Below are 19,116 nucleotides of genomic sequence, written 5' to 3'. Positions count from 1 at the left end.
TGGATCAAAACAAGTGTCATTTGCACAAAGCCATGCTCCAACATTCTGTGATTTGTTGTGCTATTAGAGCTATTTTCATTTTCTAGAAAGCATTCACAAATCTCCTCTTTATGTGCATGTGGCTCGTAATCCACATCCCAAAGGCTTGAAAGCAGCAACCATGAATAGATGTGGGGACTAAGAGGGCTCATCCAAATCAAGTCTTGCTTTTCTAGGTAACTTCATACAGAACTAAATGATTTGGTTTAATCAATTGCTAAATACTTGAAATGCTAAATGACCCCCAAAAGTTTTATAAAGTAAATTAAGGGAATTTTTTCCCCTAAGACTCTGTAAATGTAAATATCAAAAGAAGAACCAGAGCTACGTTACAGTTTTGAAAATCTTTGAGAAAAGTAGTTATGGCTTACCTTGTGTAACTATAGAACTTTATATCATTATCTGTGTTATCTGCATACCAACTTGTATTGCAATTTCTATCTATTGTGATGCAATACCAGAGCAAAACTTTTCCCTACCTTAAGCCTTGTGTCCCAAAAATGCAGTATTTAGCTTGATTTGCAAAAGGTACAGGTGCTGTACCTGGGTTCTCTCTGTCACATACCCACCCCTCACAACATCTGAACTCATCTGGCAAATTCTACAAAACCTGAAATCACCAAATAATTTGCATAAAAATTAAATTTCCGTAAAGGTACAGAAATTTCCGTTTGCATGGAGAAAACCCAGTCAATCCTCCCACATTAGGGAAAAGTAGACAAAACTTGTCTGTGTGGCAGGTTGATACTTGGCCAGCCATGTGCCATTGTGGTTTTTCTCCTGTTTGATGGAATGTCTGTGGGATGGGGAGGGAGGCAGGAGGGAAGTCCTGGGGGGAAACTGCACAATCATTAAAGGGCCATTTGTTAAACTATCAGCTCTGTTTTGGAATTCTTAGAATTGAAACAGAAAGTTTTGTGTGGAATTTAAGACAGACCACATTCCTCTAGATCTGATGGAGACGGACAGTCCCAGTGAGCTCAGCTCTGTTCAAGGATGAGTTCACACATCATATGTAACATTTAGCTAAGGAATGTGTCTCCTATTTATCACAAACACAGGTAAAAGTTACATCTCCAGCAAAAGGCACTGTTGGTACTTAAAAATTCCATGTTAGGAACCACATTTTGAACCATCAAATCTCATTTTTAGCAAAGGAATCTCATCTTGTGTTTACAAAACCCAATCTTCTTTCATCAGAAACCCCCAAGTCCCTGTGTCTGTATCTACAAAGCATTTTGAGGCATTGGGAAACTGAGGGGGTGGGGTTTGGTTTGGGGTTGTTTTTTGCAATTCCACTTGCAGAAGGTGATTATATGGATGTTATTTACTTGTATTCACTGGAGTAGGAGGTTATTTCACTGTCGTTGTGCAACCACTTGAATTCCAAGGGCCAGCTGCCTTCCGCAAGGCACGTAAGGACCAGTCGGTTTCCTTCCAGGTGGATCTGGGGCAAGCCTGGCTCTGTCTTGAAGAATGGTGCAACATCCCCTGAAATACAAAGGAAAAAAATGGGTTTGGAGGCTATTTAAGAAAATATAGGAAAAACTACTGATATTTAGCTAATTTCTTCTCAACATGGTCATGGTAAAACAAGAAACAACATGATTCAGTTAAAGCTTGCACTGGTACATTCCTAACTAAACTTTATCTTTAGGGGCAGAATTACCAAGATCTTGATAAACTTTGTCCTTGCCCACTCAGACAAGTTTTTGTCCGTGTTTACTCTTTCTCCAGATGAGAATTCCAACATTGTTTGCTGCGGCAGTGAACAGCCCTATTGGATTTTGTCCCCCCCCCCCCTTCTCCTTTCTGAGGATTAAATTCACTCAAAGCCTTTTTCTTCTTTTTTTTCTTTTTCTTTTTTTTATTTTTTTATTTCTCGAATAGAAACCAGAAGAGTAATCTTGGATAGAAATGATTATCACAGCAGGAGAAGTCTCAGGGTAAATGAAGATTCTTGATAGGGAAAAGAATTTAGGAAAAAAGGCCTCACAAGTTTAATGTATTTTTCAATGTTCTTGCCAGCCAAAATGTGTTAAATTATATTACCTGAAGCCACTAACAGATTTTTGAATTAGGGTACTTCAGTAATACGCAAGGATCACTCAAACTCTTGTGTATCACAAATAAAACACTCCACGCAGCAAAATTCTTCATGGGTAAATTGCCAAAGCTCTGCCCAAATACAGATTGATTATGAGTCCAGACCTCAGACTGGGGAGATCTACCCCAGTCACCTCTGGAAGATGAGGTGTTTCCACACTTTACGTGTTGAATTTCTACTTGTAACTGTAGAGGAGCTATAGGCTTAATTTTAGAAGCATACAAATACCTTCTATAAGCAAAGTTAACACAGAATGGCCTGGATTGGAAGGGATGTTACAACTCGTCCAGTTCCCACCCCTGCCATGGGCAGGGACACCTTCCACTAGACCAGGTAACTCCATCCAGCGTGGCCTGGAATACTTCCAGGATTTTATGATTACATATAAAACACAGGATTTACATTCAAAGTCAGAGATTTAATATAAAATATTAATAAAACTGAATAAGTAGACAATACTGAGCTCTTCTTTAAAGTGTGCAGGGTGTGTATGTAGTTTCTATATAAAGTACAGAAAAAACCCCAAGATACACAAATGTTGTCCCAATGCAAGTAATGGTTCAGTTAAACTTCAAACCTTCCTTTAAACATTTATTTTTACACAAGCTCAGGCTATTTTATACTTTCTGTTTAAAGAGTTTAACCTATTTTTTACAGTTTGGAGTGAAATGCCCACATGTGCTGTTCAAGGCTGGCTGGAATTTTTGAATCCACAGGTCCCAGAATCAGTGACATCCCCAGGACAGCCCCAGGAGCTTGGGGCAAGGGGTGCTGGTGGTGGTTTCCCATGGCCCTGGTGTTCTACTGGGGTTCACAGCCCAGCCTGGGGATGTCAGAGTCTCCAAGCCTTTATCTTTCACTTTGCCTCTGCTCAGGGGGTTTTTCTGCCTGCAGAGCTCATGGCAGCACAGACTCGTTGTCATTGAAGGGTCGCAGGGCAGAGTGGGGCTCCGGCTGAGTGTGGCTACAGAGCCCCAGGCCCACTGGTGCCAAATATCTCCTGGAATGGGCTATCAATCAGCCACAGCTCCCCCCACCCATCTGATGATTTGGATTGACAAACTGCCTCCTGAGTTTTTAGAATTTAACTTCAAGAACACAAAGCATTTATGCAGAAAGAAAAAACACATAGTCTTAAAGCAATGCTTATAAACTATCACACAAAATCCAAGCTAACAAACTGAATTAAAAACTGTATTTGGGGTAGGGCACTTTTCTGATTTGTAGCATTTTAAACAACCTGTCTTTCAAACAAACTGATTTATGATGAGTGCACATCAGCACTATCTTTTCTAAATTGGCTATATAAGAAGCTACAACAATTCAACATATGAGAAAATTGGAACAGTTCCAAACTAGCAGATATTCCCAGACAAGCCAAGGAGAGTTTTTACACTTCTCCACACTATTACATGACTGAAAATATATTCTGCAAAACTTCTCTTTAGCTGTTGTTTTAATGACTACAATTACTGTGAAATCATCCCAATTCTCATTGTTTCCTAACTAGTAAAACCAACCAATACTTTAAATGTTATAAAGAAAAATTTAAGTTGGAGTTAGAGGATGTTCCTGTGAAATACAGTTAGTTTACCCAGAGTGAAAAGCAAATTTTTACAAAGGTATTTCTAAACAAGTGAGAAAATGTTAAATCCTGTCAAAGGTATTTTGGGGAGTCTCCCAAGGGACTCTCAGACATTCTACCCTGGTAAGATTAAAGGTGTCAGGCTTCCTCTGGAGATGGAAAAGCAGCAGCTGGGAGCCATGCTGGTGTTCAGGGGAAGATAACAGAGCCCAGTTGGTAAAGTGAAATGATTAGTGCTGAGTCTCCTGAAAACAACATTTACCTGCTCACATACAGAGGCTCCTGGAATGAGTTCCCTAAACCATTCCTTCGCAAATAAAGTTTAGTCACTGAGGGAGAGCTCAGTAGAAGTGGTGTCTGCACCAAACCAAGTCATTTGTTGATCCTTGTTTTCAATGATTTACAGACTCAGCAGCACAACCTCCTTCATTACTTACTCTGAATTATTCACTTACTCCTAACTTACCAAGTTAGTCTTTCCAAGAAAAAAATGAAGCATTTGGAAGACAAAGTGCTGCCCACAAGTCAGTCATTCAGCCCTACATTTCCTACTTAAATATTCCAAACCCAGTGATGCTGCAGCCCACTCAGAGCCATCTCCCATTTAAAGCATCACAATCAAGTTGTTATTACATGAAAATGATTCTCAAAACTCAATCCAGTTCTGTAAGAAGCTAAAATTTAATAGCCCTACGGGAATATTTTTATAAAGAGTATAGCATGCTTTATAAATTACCCTGGCTCTCTGGAAGATTTACTTAAACCCTTGAAGTAATTTTATCTTCTAATCCTTTATTCCTGACTTTCTCATCAATCATATAACATCAGTTTATCAAATTCAATTATGCAATCAGAGCTCACTAAATATTCACTGGAAGCAGAAATGAAAATAAAATACAGAGCAAAAAGTCCTTGCAGAGAGGCAGCTTTGATGACGTTGGTATTTCTGCAGCGCAGAGCTGCTCACACCTCAGGCTCAGGATCAAACCAGGGCTGTACCCTGGGCTTTATGTACAGCTTTAAGCTGTAACAGAAAGCAGAATTTAAACCTCAACCTGCAAAGAAAGGTTTGGTTGTTATAGAGCATCCCAGGGAAACAGGAAAATTGGCAGGGAAAAAAATCAAAACCATCTCAGAAGGGTTGTGGGAAAGAAATAACTGGCTGAGGGATGGAAGACACAAGGGGCTGTTAATAGGTAGGAGATACTTGCACTCAGTAATTAACTACAGAAAGGGTTCACCAGGAGGAAACCTTGGCCAACCAAGGGTTTAGAAGCCAGGAAAGTATTTTTTGTTTTATACTCTTCAAGAATGGAGCAAAATACTAATGAAAAGACTATCTGAATCCTAAAACCAAAAATAATAAAATACTGCAATTATTATTCTTGGCCAGAATACTTTTCTGCCTTAAAAAAAAAAAAAAAAAAATTAAGCAAGCACTTATGCTATACACTGTTACTTTTTCTAAATGTGTTAATACTGCCAGCATCTCTGGTTCTTCAGTGATTCTGATTTAAAAATGAAAGTAATAGTAATTGAAGAACTTTTTGAGTTGCAAGAAGGAGCAAAGGGATAAGGTGCCAATCTGTTGGCACATGTGTATTTACAGCTTCAGTAAATTTTCATTAAGTCTGCTTACCAAACTCGCCAACATCCCAACTTGTGTCCTTAAAAGGATGCTGCAGATTTATTTTTATGTAAATCTCAAGAAGAACTAGGATTGAATATGCCAAAATTATCTGGAAATTTGCTCCACAGCATTTCTGCCTTGCTTTTCTGCACCTCCAAACTGCCTGTTTCACTGCACTGCTGGGTTGGCCTGTCCAGTTTCTTTCTTTGGTAAATGCACACAGCTTTAGATGGATTTTACCTCAAAATAAAGATGCAGGACTAAATTCAACAACACCCAGACAGTTTTTCTTGGACTAATGCTGACATTTAAATACCAAATGGCGCTGGGTGCAACTGCCCTCTACCCTGGGCTTGTCCTCAGCGCTGGCAGATGAGATTCACCTCAGGAGAGCTGAAAGCTCCCTCGTGCTCCATTCTCTCTGAAAATCATGTTCAGGCAAAAGATTTACAAATGGGACCTGCAAGAGGAAAAGACCTGGCTGGAGAGCTACTGGGAATTATTAAATACCCAAGGAATCCCAGCCTCATAAGGATTGCATGAGTGAACGTGACTACAGAAACAGGAGCACCACCTCAAGGACCTCAAACACTTCCTCTAACAAACAAATTAACAAGGCTCAGCTAATGATTCTTAGCCCTTGAAGAGCTTACATTTGTAAAACACACAAAGCAAAGTCAGCTTAAATAGATCTTTCAGTTACTACAAGGTCTTACAAGATCTTGAAAGCAGTAGCACAGTCCCATCTCTTGGGAATTAATAAATTTTAATTAAAGACACAATTTGATCTTGAGAACCTCTACCCTGTGGAGAAAAGGAAAGTTACAGTAGTCCAGAGAAGTACCACATCACCCTCATCAGTAAAACCCACTGCAACAACCCTTTTCAAATCTCAGCTTTTCCTTCTCCAGAAATGTTGTAACCAACAATTACAGGTAAAATCAGGTGCCCACTTCCTGAAAAGAACAGTTTGTGGTGCTGAGCACTCAGAGGAAGGAAAATGCGGGGAGTGCTGAGAGCAGATTGAAAGACGCTGGGGACAGTGCCACGATTCGTCTTTGTACGCATCTCCACTTTTACGTCATTTTTAGGTGAGCTAATACTGAATATTAAAAGTAGATCAACCTGCACATAAATGAGCAATTCAGAGCAAATACAGCTCAATCACTAAACAAATACCAGGTGAGCAGCTGCCTTTCCATTGCTCAGTTGGCCCTACAGGTTCAATATTGAAAAGAGAGTTTTGACTGAGATATTTTTCAAACTCAAAAGAAAAACACAATGGTTTTATTAAGTAGCACACCTCTATTGATTTTAGCTTATTAATCTCCAGTCAAAACATGATGCACATTTACTGTTTCTTCATATGCTTCTAAAGCTACCATCAACAGACACTGGAAAATAAAGAACAGAATAATCTCTGAGGAATTCTCCAGAAAAATGAGGCAGAGGCTGAATAATCAGCCCAGGAGAAGATCAGCTATACAGAAATGTTTTTACTCTCAGTGCCTCCCAGGAAAGGAGATGTGAGCCACCATCAGGTGGGTAAAAGATGACTGCCATGGAAAGAGTATCCCAAAAGGTCAGTCTGGGCACTGAATGTGTAATACAGAAGAGTAGGTAAAATGGCAACTGGAGTCAGGAAACCCAAACTAGAGACAGGAAGAATATTTTCAGTAATCCACAGAAACTGCTGCAACTATGGACAACAAAACCCCCTTCAAGACCAGACTGAAGTTCAGCTGTGGGCACAAACAGTCAAGCACGAGCTGCTCTGCTCTGACAGCAAGTAACTGCAACCACCTGGGAAAATGGCTTTTCTTCTTATTCCCAAGTTGAATATGGAAAAGATTTTTCTCTGTTTCCTTTTCAAAAGGATCCTTTAGGCTTGCTATCTCAGTTTTCTAATCTTAGAGTTTCTGATATACATGCATACATGTGCTAGCTCTGGATGCAAGTTGTATTCTCTTGTGGAAATGAATTTCAATAGATTATATGGCATATGAATTTGGAATTATAACACAGTAAATCCTGGGAAATGTACCAGAAAGTCAGATTGAACTCAGATATATTTGAATCAATCTTCTTTTGAATTCAAACCTTCTAAAGTGCATTGGTGAGATGCTGGGGAAGTTAGTATATGATCTATTCATAAACTGTCAACAATGTCAAACATACATTAGAGAATTCAGTCACTTTAACTGTATTGATTTGCAGGAAGTCTATTTTACCCAAAATATTGGATCTTTGAGATTCAAATTTTTGTGGTTGGAAGTGTGACATAAATCACCAAGTGCAACAATTAAATTTAAATTGTATTTTACTACCTCATTCTAAACCTCGATTGCAAAGGACTGATGCATCACAGTGAATATTTCATTAAAATATCAGGTTATTTTTCAAATATACTGCTGCAGCTAAGAATTTTCACACAATGGTATAAAGCATTCTCTCAAAATGGATTTCCCGAACTTTCATCAAAGATGATATCTGATTTTGTATTGGAAGAGTACTGAAGCAACTGTGTTTAAATCAGTCTTTGTTCTGCAATTTCACACATCAAGTAAATGAGCCCAAGTTGCCCATTTTTGTCATCCTAGAGATTAAAAAGATAACCTTCTTTTTGGGTACCTCCATTATAATCCCTGAATGCAAATACAGATATCAGCTGAGGTTGATGGATGGTGCTTTTAGAGGTTTAATTGGGGATGGAATTAAATTGTTTTAGGACTCAGCAGGTTCTGTGAGGAAGCCCACATATTTTTAGAATAAGTGACATTTATTTCTTTTACATGCACAGTCACAGGGAGACAAGATTTCAATGGGTAACTTCTTTTTTTTTGCCTTGAACAGCTCACATAACTAATTGGCAAGTTAGCTATTGGGTAATTGCCAATCATATATTTGATTTGGATGGAGGAAATATTGAACTAAAGATTGCAAACCTGTTGCAGCCCATCCCAAGAGGAAAACTAAACATTCTGTAATGTATAGTTATGATTAGCTTTCAACAATTCAATAGAATAGGAGTCCCAAGTGGAAAGAATGAGTGCTTCACACTGATAGTTAAGTAGATTTAATTAAAAATTCTTTTTTTTTTTAATTGAAGCATCACTTCTCTATTTCAGAATTACCTAAATGCACTGCAGATTCCAGTTGGCTCCTCTGCTCCTCATTTCTTGATGCAAACAGACCAAATGTTTTTCACAAATCTTGGCTAACACATAATATTGCTTAAAAGAACAAACATCCTAATTCATTCCCTTAGAAACTTCTATAATTCTAAGATAAACACCATGAAGTGACTTGCTACAGTAAAACCTGTTTTGATATTTTCGTCCTTTCTTCTGTTTTAAGGCACAAACATTTCCTGTTATCTCTCTTAGCCTTCTTCCATTTTTCTCTATGAACAGCTTTAGATGAACCACAAAAATCCACTTGCATCCTGAGACAAAAGAAAAAAGCCAGAGCAGATTTTCTGATGATAAAAAAGAAAATCTTACTATCACAGTCTGCTTATAAGTCCTTAAACATAACCTGTTCTTTGTATTCATAAAATCTACCCCTTAACACTGCCATCTATTTAAAGACTTTCCTTTCATTCACTACACAATCACTTCTTGAAGAATTCCCCTTTGAGAAAAGATTTCTCAAGTTTTATTGGAAACACTCAAAACAGAACTGAAAGGAGGAGGGCCCCCAGAACCACAGCAGAGTTTTTATAGGACCTGGATTCTGATAGAAAAAAAACCAAAAAATAGACAGCAGTTGGTAAGATCACTCCATTAAAATTCAACATAAACCTCTCTCAGTTATCCCCAAATACACCAAGAAACTTTCCCACATGCAATTGTATTATTCTTTTCTTAAAATTGATTTTTTAGCAGACCAGCCAAGGAGGAAAAAAATAATGAGCTGATATCGTTTTAACTGAGCCTCAAGCAGCTCATGATGTATTAACCTAAAATCCCACTAAGGCTTCCTTTTCCCATTTAATTTCTACACCTCATGTTTTAGTATCACTTTCTGACCACCTGTAATAATTCAGTTCAGTCAGGGCAAAAAACATATATTGGTTTATTGTTTATCAGAAGGCAGCCACTACTCATGGCTCTGTGAATTTATGGAGTACCACAGAATCCCAGCATGGTTTGGGATGGAAAAGACCTTAAAGTTCATCCAGTCCCCACTCCCTGCCATGGCAGGGACACCTTCCACTATCCCAGGGTGCTCCAGACCCCGTCCAACCTGGCCTTGGACACTTCCAGGGATGGGGCAGCCACAGCTTCTCTGGGCACCCTGTGCCAGGGTCTCATCACCCTCACAGGGAAGAAATTCTTCTCAATTTCCCATCTAAAGCCACCCCCTTTCAGCTTAAAGCCATTACCTACTGCAAGATTAAAAATCAAAAAGCTACATATGATGTTCTTAAATTATGTTTAGTGTAGTTCATCCATAAAAAGGCTCCAAAATTTTTATTTTCCTTTTAAAATATTCATGAGGATGTTTTTAAGAAAGTTACAAATGCACTGAAAGAAAAAGGCACATCCGTACAAAGCCGGCGAATGAAAGAGAACCCATTAACTATGAAAACCAAAACAAAATCTCCAAAGAAACCTCCAGCCTCTGAATTTGGTATCAAAACACAACCTCTGTGCTTTTCATATTCTCTTCATACAGTGATGTTTACAGAGTCTCACTCAGAGACTCAAGGAAATAAGTTGTTAGTGTTTAAACCTCGGCCCTCAGCAGGTGGAAGGCAGAGCTGCCTCGCTGAAAGAGAATCCAAATATAGCAGGATTTCCTTCATTATTTTAACCACAAAGAAAACTATTGCTGCTGCTACATAATCTAAAATCTCCAACTCCTGTAGGGCAGTCTGATCACACTGATATGTAACCAGCAATTTATAAATATATCTACTACATATTCCAACTAACACTGGCACGAAGGAGAGATGAAACTCTACAGAACACTTAACAGGAGAGAAGAGATGAAAACATAAATGTGCTTTCCTCAAGTTCATCCCTGCTATAAGAGGCATTCTCAGTGTGCAGAAGATAAATTAAATCAAAAAACGTAAACAGCTGAGGAGTGTCTGGAAGTACCAGAACAGAAACACGAGAGCAACAGGAGGAAACAAAGGAACAGCAAAGGCACTGCCAGATCTGAAAGTCATGTCAGGCACCTATTTATGTTCTCAGGGAGAATTTATTTCTAAATAGCAAAGCAGCTATGAATATCCAGAGAAGATATAAACACATCTCTTTTGATGAAGGGGGCTGGAGGGGAAATGATTCATGCTCAAACCTTTGTTAAAAGCAATGCCTACTGCTCACTGCTATTGTTATTTTGTTTAAATGTAACTTGTAGTTTAATTATTTTTTTTCTTTAAACTTGAAAAATGTAAATAGGTTTAGAAACTGGCTAATGCCTGCCTCAAAAAACCTCAACTCGAAGGATCTCAGTGGTGTCACTGAATTGGAGGGTGGTGAGCACAGGAGCCCACATTATGCTGAACAGAGACAGGACTGTTCATATACTTGTGTGATGCTGCATTAGGACAAAAATGCCAGCAAATCACAGTGCAAAGTTCACAGGACTCAACTGAAACATTCCCACATCTTAAGCAAACAGGGACAGGCACCTGGTCAGAGACAGAAGCACAGAGTGACCCTTGCAGAGCTCTCAGGGTATTTGTGCAGACACTCCCAACACGATGGATCAAAGGCTCTTTGGAAGCCTCACATATACTGGGCACCTTCATTTTCCCAAATATCCCCACTTATTTCCGTGTCTTTTATACCAAATCCTTTAAGAACTACCCAACTGGAATTCTTTTACCACTTCAAGGAAAATACACAGATCTAGAGACTATAGAATTACTTTCGGCGATACCCACAAAACATGTAATTTCTTTTTGTCAAAATGGGAAGAAACATATCACTGTTCTAGCAAACATAACTGAGCCTGACATATCTGAAGGCAAAGAAAAGGAGTTAGTTGATTAATCTGGATATTTTATTTAATTTTCTTTAGGTTATAAATAAGCAGCAAGTTAATACTGTTTTCAACTTTTGACAGTTCTAATGTTAATTACATATACTGGATTTTATAAATCAATACTTCTTACATGAAGTGTTATTTAACTTGTCAAGTGCAGCAATAGATCAATGCATTTACTGTTCTTGCTAACATTGATGGATGACATACATCAAAAGCATATGTAAAGGAAAAATAAAAGACTTATTTGTAAGCCAGACAGGGTTAAACCCCAGTTAGGCAGACAGGGAACTTAAACAGTGTTTTGAAAATAACATCTTAACTTTATTAAGGTGTGAAAAGTTTTCTTCTTGTTTAGGTTTTTTGGAAGTTTGGGGTTTTTTAGAGTCCGGGGTTTGTTTGGGGCTGAGTTGTGGGTTTGGTTTTTTTTCCTTTTAATTCTAAGGCCTGTAGCTATCAGCAGCAGACTGCTGTGTGTACAGAACTCTTTTATCAAATCTGGGTATCGGAGAGGATACAGGAACAATGAATTGCAGATCCCAAATTTCAAATATATTTTACTAAAGAACCACATCCCCACGTTCAGCACACAGTACTTCTAGCTAAACATACAAAGGTGCAAAAAACCCCAAACAGTAGTTGATAACTACTTCACTATTTGCAAACATGCTGCAGTTAAAGTGCTTAAAATTTTAAAGGATGTAAATGAAAAATTTTGATCATAAATCAACTTCAGAGACTGCATTCATTGCATTATGAGCTGCAATAAAAGAAACACTCAGTCAAAATCCATCCTAAGAGCCAGGAGTAATGCACCTGAACATCTTGAAGAGAGATACAGGTCACAATGTAACTAATGCTTGTTATTAATTTGTCCCATTTGTAAAGAAGACATAAAGTATATTAAAATTATGAAATCACAAAGAACTGAAAGCTATTACTCTGTATATAACTACAGTAAATCAATAAAATATTGGTTAAAACTCATTCTCAGAAGCGTGTATATATACAGAATGTATAATCATGTACTGAAATAGAAGGGAAAATTGTTTTCCTTCTAGTATTGTTAGATTTTTCAGGACACAAGTTATAATTATACAATATGTTATTTCCAATTCACAGAATGACAAAGAAAAGCCCTTTTGCATTAAAAACTGTCAGGAAGATGGGCTTTGCAAAGTTACAGAAGGTAATGAATGTACATTGAAGTGCTATCCTTTGGAAGTAATTAATGCAATCATTACATTTTTGAGTAATTTATCTGATAGAAAATAAAAAGAGGCCTCTGTTGCACCACCAAGAGATTCAGTGAAGTACAAGGAGGCTCGACTCCATCAGCTCTGCTACTGTGGACAATATTTATGAGAAGTAACAAGCAATGACTACAGTCTGAGTTGTCTTAGCATGTTTGAGAAACAATTAACAAAAAGGAAAAACTGAAAAACAGTGGTGAGTCTAAGTCAAAGGGAAGTTTGTAAAGCTGCCTTCAAACCTTGGAAAAAGATGAAGTTCTATTTAACAAATAAATTTAAACAAAAAACTATAAAAGAAACTGCTTAGTCTACTGGCTAACATATGTCCTGCAGGACCTTGTTAACACTTTAAAATGAGGCTGAGAGTTAATGCAAAAAAAGTCATGAGCTTGTCTTCAGAGTTGGAGCATTTTTTAAAAAATAATCCAGCAAAAGACTTCTCTTCACAAAAACTCTTCTAAATTGTTAAAGGAGGGTATGAGAGAGAGAGGGGATCAGTGCCTCACGTACAGCTTGTGTTTGTACATCTGCAGGATTTTCTTGAGCTGTCAGGCACCTGAGTGATGAGAAAATATTATCCAAGTGAAAAGCAGGAACTGTGCACATGTAACCTTTGTGTCCTGCTGGAAACTGAGTGAGGAGAAGGGAGAGACTGGCCAGGAGATCTGACACAGAGCACTCGGTGCTCACTCAGAAATCCAACACCAGCTTAGTCCCATCCCACTGGCCCACAGCAGGGAGGAAAGCACCAAACCCTACATGTTCCACCGACCATGTGGATCCTAATCCTGCTCTCACACCCAGGCAGCAGCACCTGCTGGAGACCAATCCAATAAATACAGCCAGGCTGGCCAAACCTGCTTAGCAGCACCAAACAAATGGAGAGCAAAGCTCTGCTCCTCGCTCCGAAGCCAGCCAAGCTGGCAATAATGAAGATGTATATCCACCACGAGTGTGGAACCAGCCAGAACTTCGACTCATGAGCACTCCTGCATCGTGTAAGAGGTGAGCCCTGGGCGGGTTTACAAGTTCCATAAAATTGCTCACTGGGGGAAACAATCTGCTGGCTCAATTCTCTGCAGGATTCCCCCAGTCCCTCCAGTCATCTGTTCCTGCTCTATACATCCACATACATCATCAAGCTGACAATTCAGAAACTGGACCAGATGGATGTATAACCCCAAACAGTGCTGTTTGTTAAATCTAAAAGCCATTAATCAGAGTAATTTCCTTTATTAAACTCTGTGGGAGAAAGGAACAAATATAGATGACGTATTATTACCCGAATTTACCGGGAGTGCATCACAGGATGACACACACCGAGCTAATTTTCACCCAGCAACACCAGAGAAAAATGGTGACAGCAGAAATGTTCCTCCTCGAAAAAGTAGATTATTGCAGGACAAAGAAAGCAGGAAAGGGCATCCTAAATGCTTCCTTTGAGTAGATAAGGCATGTTATTTTCCCGGGAGGAAATAATTACATTCTCTGAAAGGACTGGCAACTTCAAGTTATTTTTAAACAAAGAGCAGTTCTTTGTGTAACACGAGCACTGTGTTGTTTCAGAGAAGCAATAGGTGAGACTGGATCAACGAAGTTACCTTCACCTTTCACCAGGCACTTAATGTCAGCCCAGCTGGAAAACAGCCTGGGCTGACAGAGGTTTATGTCTCACAAATAATACTTATTCTGCTCTCCCTCTTCTGACTCCGAAATTCCTCATATTTTTAGCCACAGGGCCCAAAAATATCAAGGTATACTTCCTGTCCTTCTAAACTAAAGCTTTACCAGAAAATCATATATCTTCACCATGTGAAAAAACATTCCAACTTTAACAGCCAATAAACTTTTACAAAGAAATGACAGAAAAAGTCCTCTAGAAACACCTAGAAATGATCTCTTAAAAGATTTACAAAAGGAAGGAAAGCCTGTAGCTATTTGCTTAACAGACAAAAGAAAACGTTTCTATTCATTAATTTATTTGGGGACGGTCACTGAAGCAGAACACAGTTGTGATTCTTTAGTGATGCTCTGACACATTACTGCAAACAAGCTGATTTTGCAGGTCTGTTGCAGGGCAGAGCAGCCCTACTCTGGCACAGCAGAAATCCCTGAGATCCCAGCAAGGGAAGCGACAGGGCAGCCTCCTGGCCACTTGCTCTGGTCTACCTCCCACCATGGTGTGAATAAAACAGGAAAATTGGTCATGTCCCTGTTGGATGGGGCTTGGAGCAGCCTGGTCTGGTGGGAGGTGTCCCTGTCCATGGCAGGGGTTTGGAATTGGATGAGCTTTAAGGTCTTTTTCAATCCAAGCCGTTCTGTGATCTTATGATTCTATGAATTGCTAAAAAAAAATAATAGTTTGACCCAAATATCATATAGTGACATATTCCTATTACCTTCTTTTAAGGGTTTATCACATAAATACTCCTATTTGCACATTTTTCACCATCAGAGCTTTCACTGATATGGTTGATGAAAATGTTTTTCACCAGCATGGACTTCAAAAGGCTTCTCTATGGAGGAGAATCTCTGAAATAGCCTCCTCCAGAACCCCTGTCTGCCTTAAGAGCAAACACACTGAAATGTTGGTGCATTATTGCTGGCTCATTAAGAAGCAAATTAGTTGTTTTTGTCTTTGTTTAGCAGTACTCCACAGGTACTTATTTTGACACTGCTTTAATGTGCAAACACATTAAATCAACGTGTTTCATAGTTACAGGAAACATTCTTTGGACAAAGGCCAATCCCACAGCCTCACAGCAAAAATTATTATTTTTATATTAAAGAAGTTAAACTACATAAGACATTTCTCCACATGTGCTTTTTGCCAACCCACTACATTTGGCAGAAGCTGATTTTTATCTATTTAATATTTACAATGTATCTCAAATACAATTTATTACAAAATAAATGAAATTAATAAAAATGGCACAATTGGCTAAAAAACTATGGCCAGACATGACCTTCTCCTCTGTGTATACACCCAAATCATTACAATTGAGTGTGCAAAGTTCAAGAACAACCTCTGTTATTTGTCTATACTATATATAGAAACCAAGTTCTATTAATAAACAGTCAGCCTAAATTAGCATTAAGACAATATTTATTTAGTTTAGACTTTTGGCCTTTAGTTTATATCAGCTTAGAAGTAAACAGAAAAAGTATAATAATGGCAAATAAAACAATGAAGCAGTAAAAATAACAGGATGATGGATTAAAATATATTGTTCTAGTTGGGAGTCAATAGGGCAAGTGCTTTATAAAAATTATGTTTTCCTTTGACAAAATCAGTACAATACTTGCTGGTACAAGCAATAAAAAAAACCTCCCATAAAACACTTCTGACTTCGCTTTCCATTTTAATGGCTGCAGGCAAAATTCAGAATACATTTGTCAAGTTGATATTATCAACACAACAGGGGTATGCCTGACTTGTTCTACATTTGTTCTGAAAGTTCACTTTAGAGGCCATCAGCCAGGAAAGAAGAACACAGGAAACTGAAATCATTCCTACCAGGCAGACACAGAAATATATCTTCAAATATTTAAGGGAAGTTTCAGTAAATATTATCACATATTACTCTGCAAGGCATCAATCACATCCAGTTTAACATGAAAGACCAACCATTCTGAAAATTAAAGGTGATTCGCACTCTCTCTTTGCTCAGTTTAATGAGACATCCGAGTCTGATCCATGACAACTACTGCCAACATCTTTAACTTTTTTCCTGACATCTGAAATTGATTTCAAAGACAGATACTGAGAAGGCAAGAATACTACAGAAAAGGACACAGAGAAAGCGTTGTAAAAGAGAAAAATCAAATGTATAGCCTTAGCTTTTTTTCCCCACTTTGGTACTTGGAAATCATCTGCATCATTAAGCAGCTGAATTTCCATTATAAGTTCCTAAATGTACCTGAACTTTATTCCTGTGCCTTTGAAATGAATACCAGCCAAGTATATTAAAAACAATTCTTTGCTTTCATTCATTGTTCATTTCCTATTTTTGTTCACTTTGATAATGCCTGAGCTAGGGATTTTTCCATGTAATGAAAGCCTGTTCTTTCATGAAAATATATGTCCTTATGCTTGTACTTTCTTCTATTTTAATTTCTTAGGTTTCTTCTTTTCCAGACTAAAATTTACAGAGAGGACAGATTTATCAGAGATCAAAAAAACAACTCCTATAATTGTGTCATTCTGTGATTTGCCCATAGATGAATAAATGAATGGTCAGCTGAACTAACTGATAAAAGCAACATTTATAAAATCTTTCAAATGTCAAAACCAACTCCTTATTAACCATACACTGGCTGAAAATGCACTGAACTCTGTGCACTGAGGCTCCCCATTACGAACCTCTAACAAAGACTAATTGTAACAGGAATTGGTGTCTCATCCAATGGATTCCAAGGAGAACAGAATGAGTTTGGGCTGCTTATTTTTATCAGGGCACAATGAGATGAGGGCAAGGAGCTTCACTTTGGCACCAGCATCATACTTGTAAGAGAGGGATCTCAACAGCTGTCCTGCCCAGATGGTTGCTTTTACTTACAAAGCTTTGAACTGAAGAAAGATTAAATCTATGGATGAGGGACCTCTACCTTGCAGCTCTGCCTGCATAGCTGGCAGTGCAAAACAGCTAAGATAAACAAGACATTTATTATCATCCATCTTATGCACACAGGGTTTCTTAATGGACAAAACACCCTGTTTCATTTGATTTCAGCTGTGTGTGGTTCCCACTGTGTGTCCTGGAATTCTCAGAGAAAAAAAAAAAAAAGAAATCCCAGCTTTCCTGCATTCCTGTCAGAATGTTCAATAGTCCAAAAACAAAACAAACAAAACAAAACAAACAAAAAACCCCAACTAAACAAATACAAATGACACAGAGGAAAAGAACCTGAAGTCAGAAGTAACCAGCACAAAAGCAGATTGCCACGCACTGCGTGACTAATGGCACATGACTGTGTTCCAAGGTAATTAATCCTATTTTTCAATGCTAGCTGAAAGTCTTGAAAGAGTCATTCCTGGGGAAAACTGTGTTTTTTCCTTAAAATAAGGCAAAAAAGTGAAGGATTTGATTTGCTGTGCTGACATAACCTCAGCAGGCAGCAATAAACACTATTCACTGGAAATGTATTTGTGTAGAGTTCACCAAACTCCAACTCCTGTGCAGGTCTGACCTGAGGTTTCCCTTGTGGAAGGCAGTTTCCAGACTCACTTTTTAGAGATCTTGGCGAATTCCTTGGTTTACTGCAAGTGTTTACTGCAAATTGCTGCCTGATACCAGCTGCTCACTTGTCACAAGAGTATCCCCATCACTAGCAGGTTTTATTAAGCCTTAAAATTGGATATCAATATATGAGATAAAGAAATTACAAAATCTATGGCAGCTATTGCACAACTTCCAGCCTTTTACTGTTAATGAGTGCTTCTGGTGCACACTGAGGTTCAAAGGAAATATTAATTAATTCTATTCTGGCAGCTATGTACTGTTTGGAAGCCAAAATGGAAGGAATCTGCAAACTTCTAAGGTGAAAATTCATTTTAAATTGTGCAGAATTTGAGAGCTCTAAATTTTCTCAGGAGATTTAAAAGTGAAACCAATCTTTTGATTTTATCAACTGCATTTATAATAGAAATACTGCTTTATGAAAGAGAAGTGGATTGATAAAACACTACTGAAGCACAAAAACCCAAAACTCTAGAAGTCAAAGAGGTTGAAACTTTATGTTACTCGTTTTCTTACAGTTAAAAAATATAAAATATACCCAGCAAGCAGAAAGGGAGAAAAGAGTGGGAGTTTTGAAATATGGTGTAGTTTTCAGTCTGAGGAGGTCAATACATTGGCAAAAATGATCTTTAACCCTAAAACAAGAGAGGCTCACTGGAAATTTCTTTTAATTTACCATTCATTTCTCATGGGTAGATTCCAGATGAATTGTTTTCACGGCAGCACTTGCAGGAGGCCACACTCTGACTGCTGCCTTCGTAAGAGTTCTCAGTTTGTGGCACCAGCCTATTGACAAATGACTTTTGAAAACATGACAAGTCACAGTCACATCTCTGTGTGTATCCTGTAGGATAAAACCTCAATGGATCCCATTTCTCCTCCACCCCTTGAGGGAATGCAGCTCATTTCACAATGCTCTGATTGTGAGTCTTGTTGCTGAATCCCCACGCTGATAGAATTTGAAAACCTGAATCAAGAAACCACTCAAAAGTACATTTTCTCCTCATTGCTCAGTGAAAGAGCCCCGCATCAGCTCTCCCACGTTTCCCTTCTGATTTATTTACCTCCAACATGCCTTTTGCAATGCCTCTGTGCCCTCAGACACCAACCAGCACCAGCAAACCTACGGGAGGCATCAAACAGCTTCCTCACCTCCTGAGCCTTGGCCAGCTGGGATCAGGTGTCCACTTTTGCGACACCTCTGGAAGCGAGCTCAGAGACAGGAGGGGCCCAAACATCTCCAGCTCTGAACAAAAATA

The 19,116-nt window shown here is 38.5% G+C and overlaps 1 protein-coding gene across 3 annotated transcripts in view; it reads right to left on the bottom strand.

Moving 5' to 3' along the window:
• SDK1 (sidekick cell adhesion molecule 1) overlaps positions 1–19,116 on the bottom strand; it is a 382,780-nt gene that overhangs the window by 274,219 nt on the left and 89,445 nt on the right. For all 3 annotated transcript variants that reach the window (XM_088063904.1, XM_014252723.2, XM_088063906.1), the window contains exon 2: positions 1,371–1,530. In XM_088063904.1, the coding sequence (XP_087920030.1) occupies positions 1,371–1,530 (160 nt within the window). The remainder of the gene's footprint in view (positions 1–1,370; positions 1,531–19,116) is intronic.

The sequence above is a fragment of the Pseudopodoces humilis genome, chromosome 18 (assembly GCF_049639895.1).
Source record: "Pseudopodoces humilis isolate 2021_Gansu_Grassland_sample_001 chromosome 18, ASM4963989v1, whole genome shotgun sequence".
Classification (NCBI taxonomy): Eukaryota; Metazoa; Chordata; class Aves; order Passeriformes; family Paridae; genus Pseudopodoces; species Pseudopodoces humilis.
The sequence above is the reverse complement of the archived record's forward strand: the minus strand, read 5'-3'. Positions and strand labels throughout refer to the sequence as shown.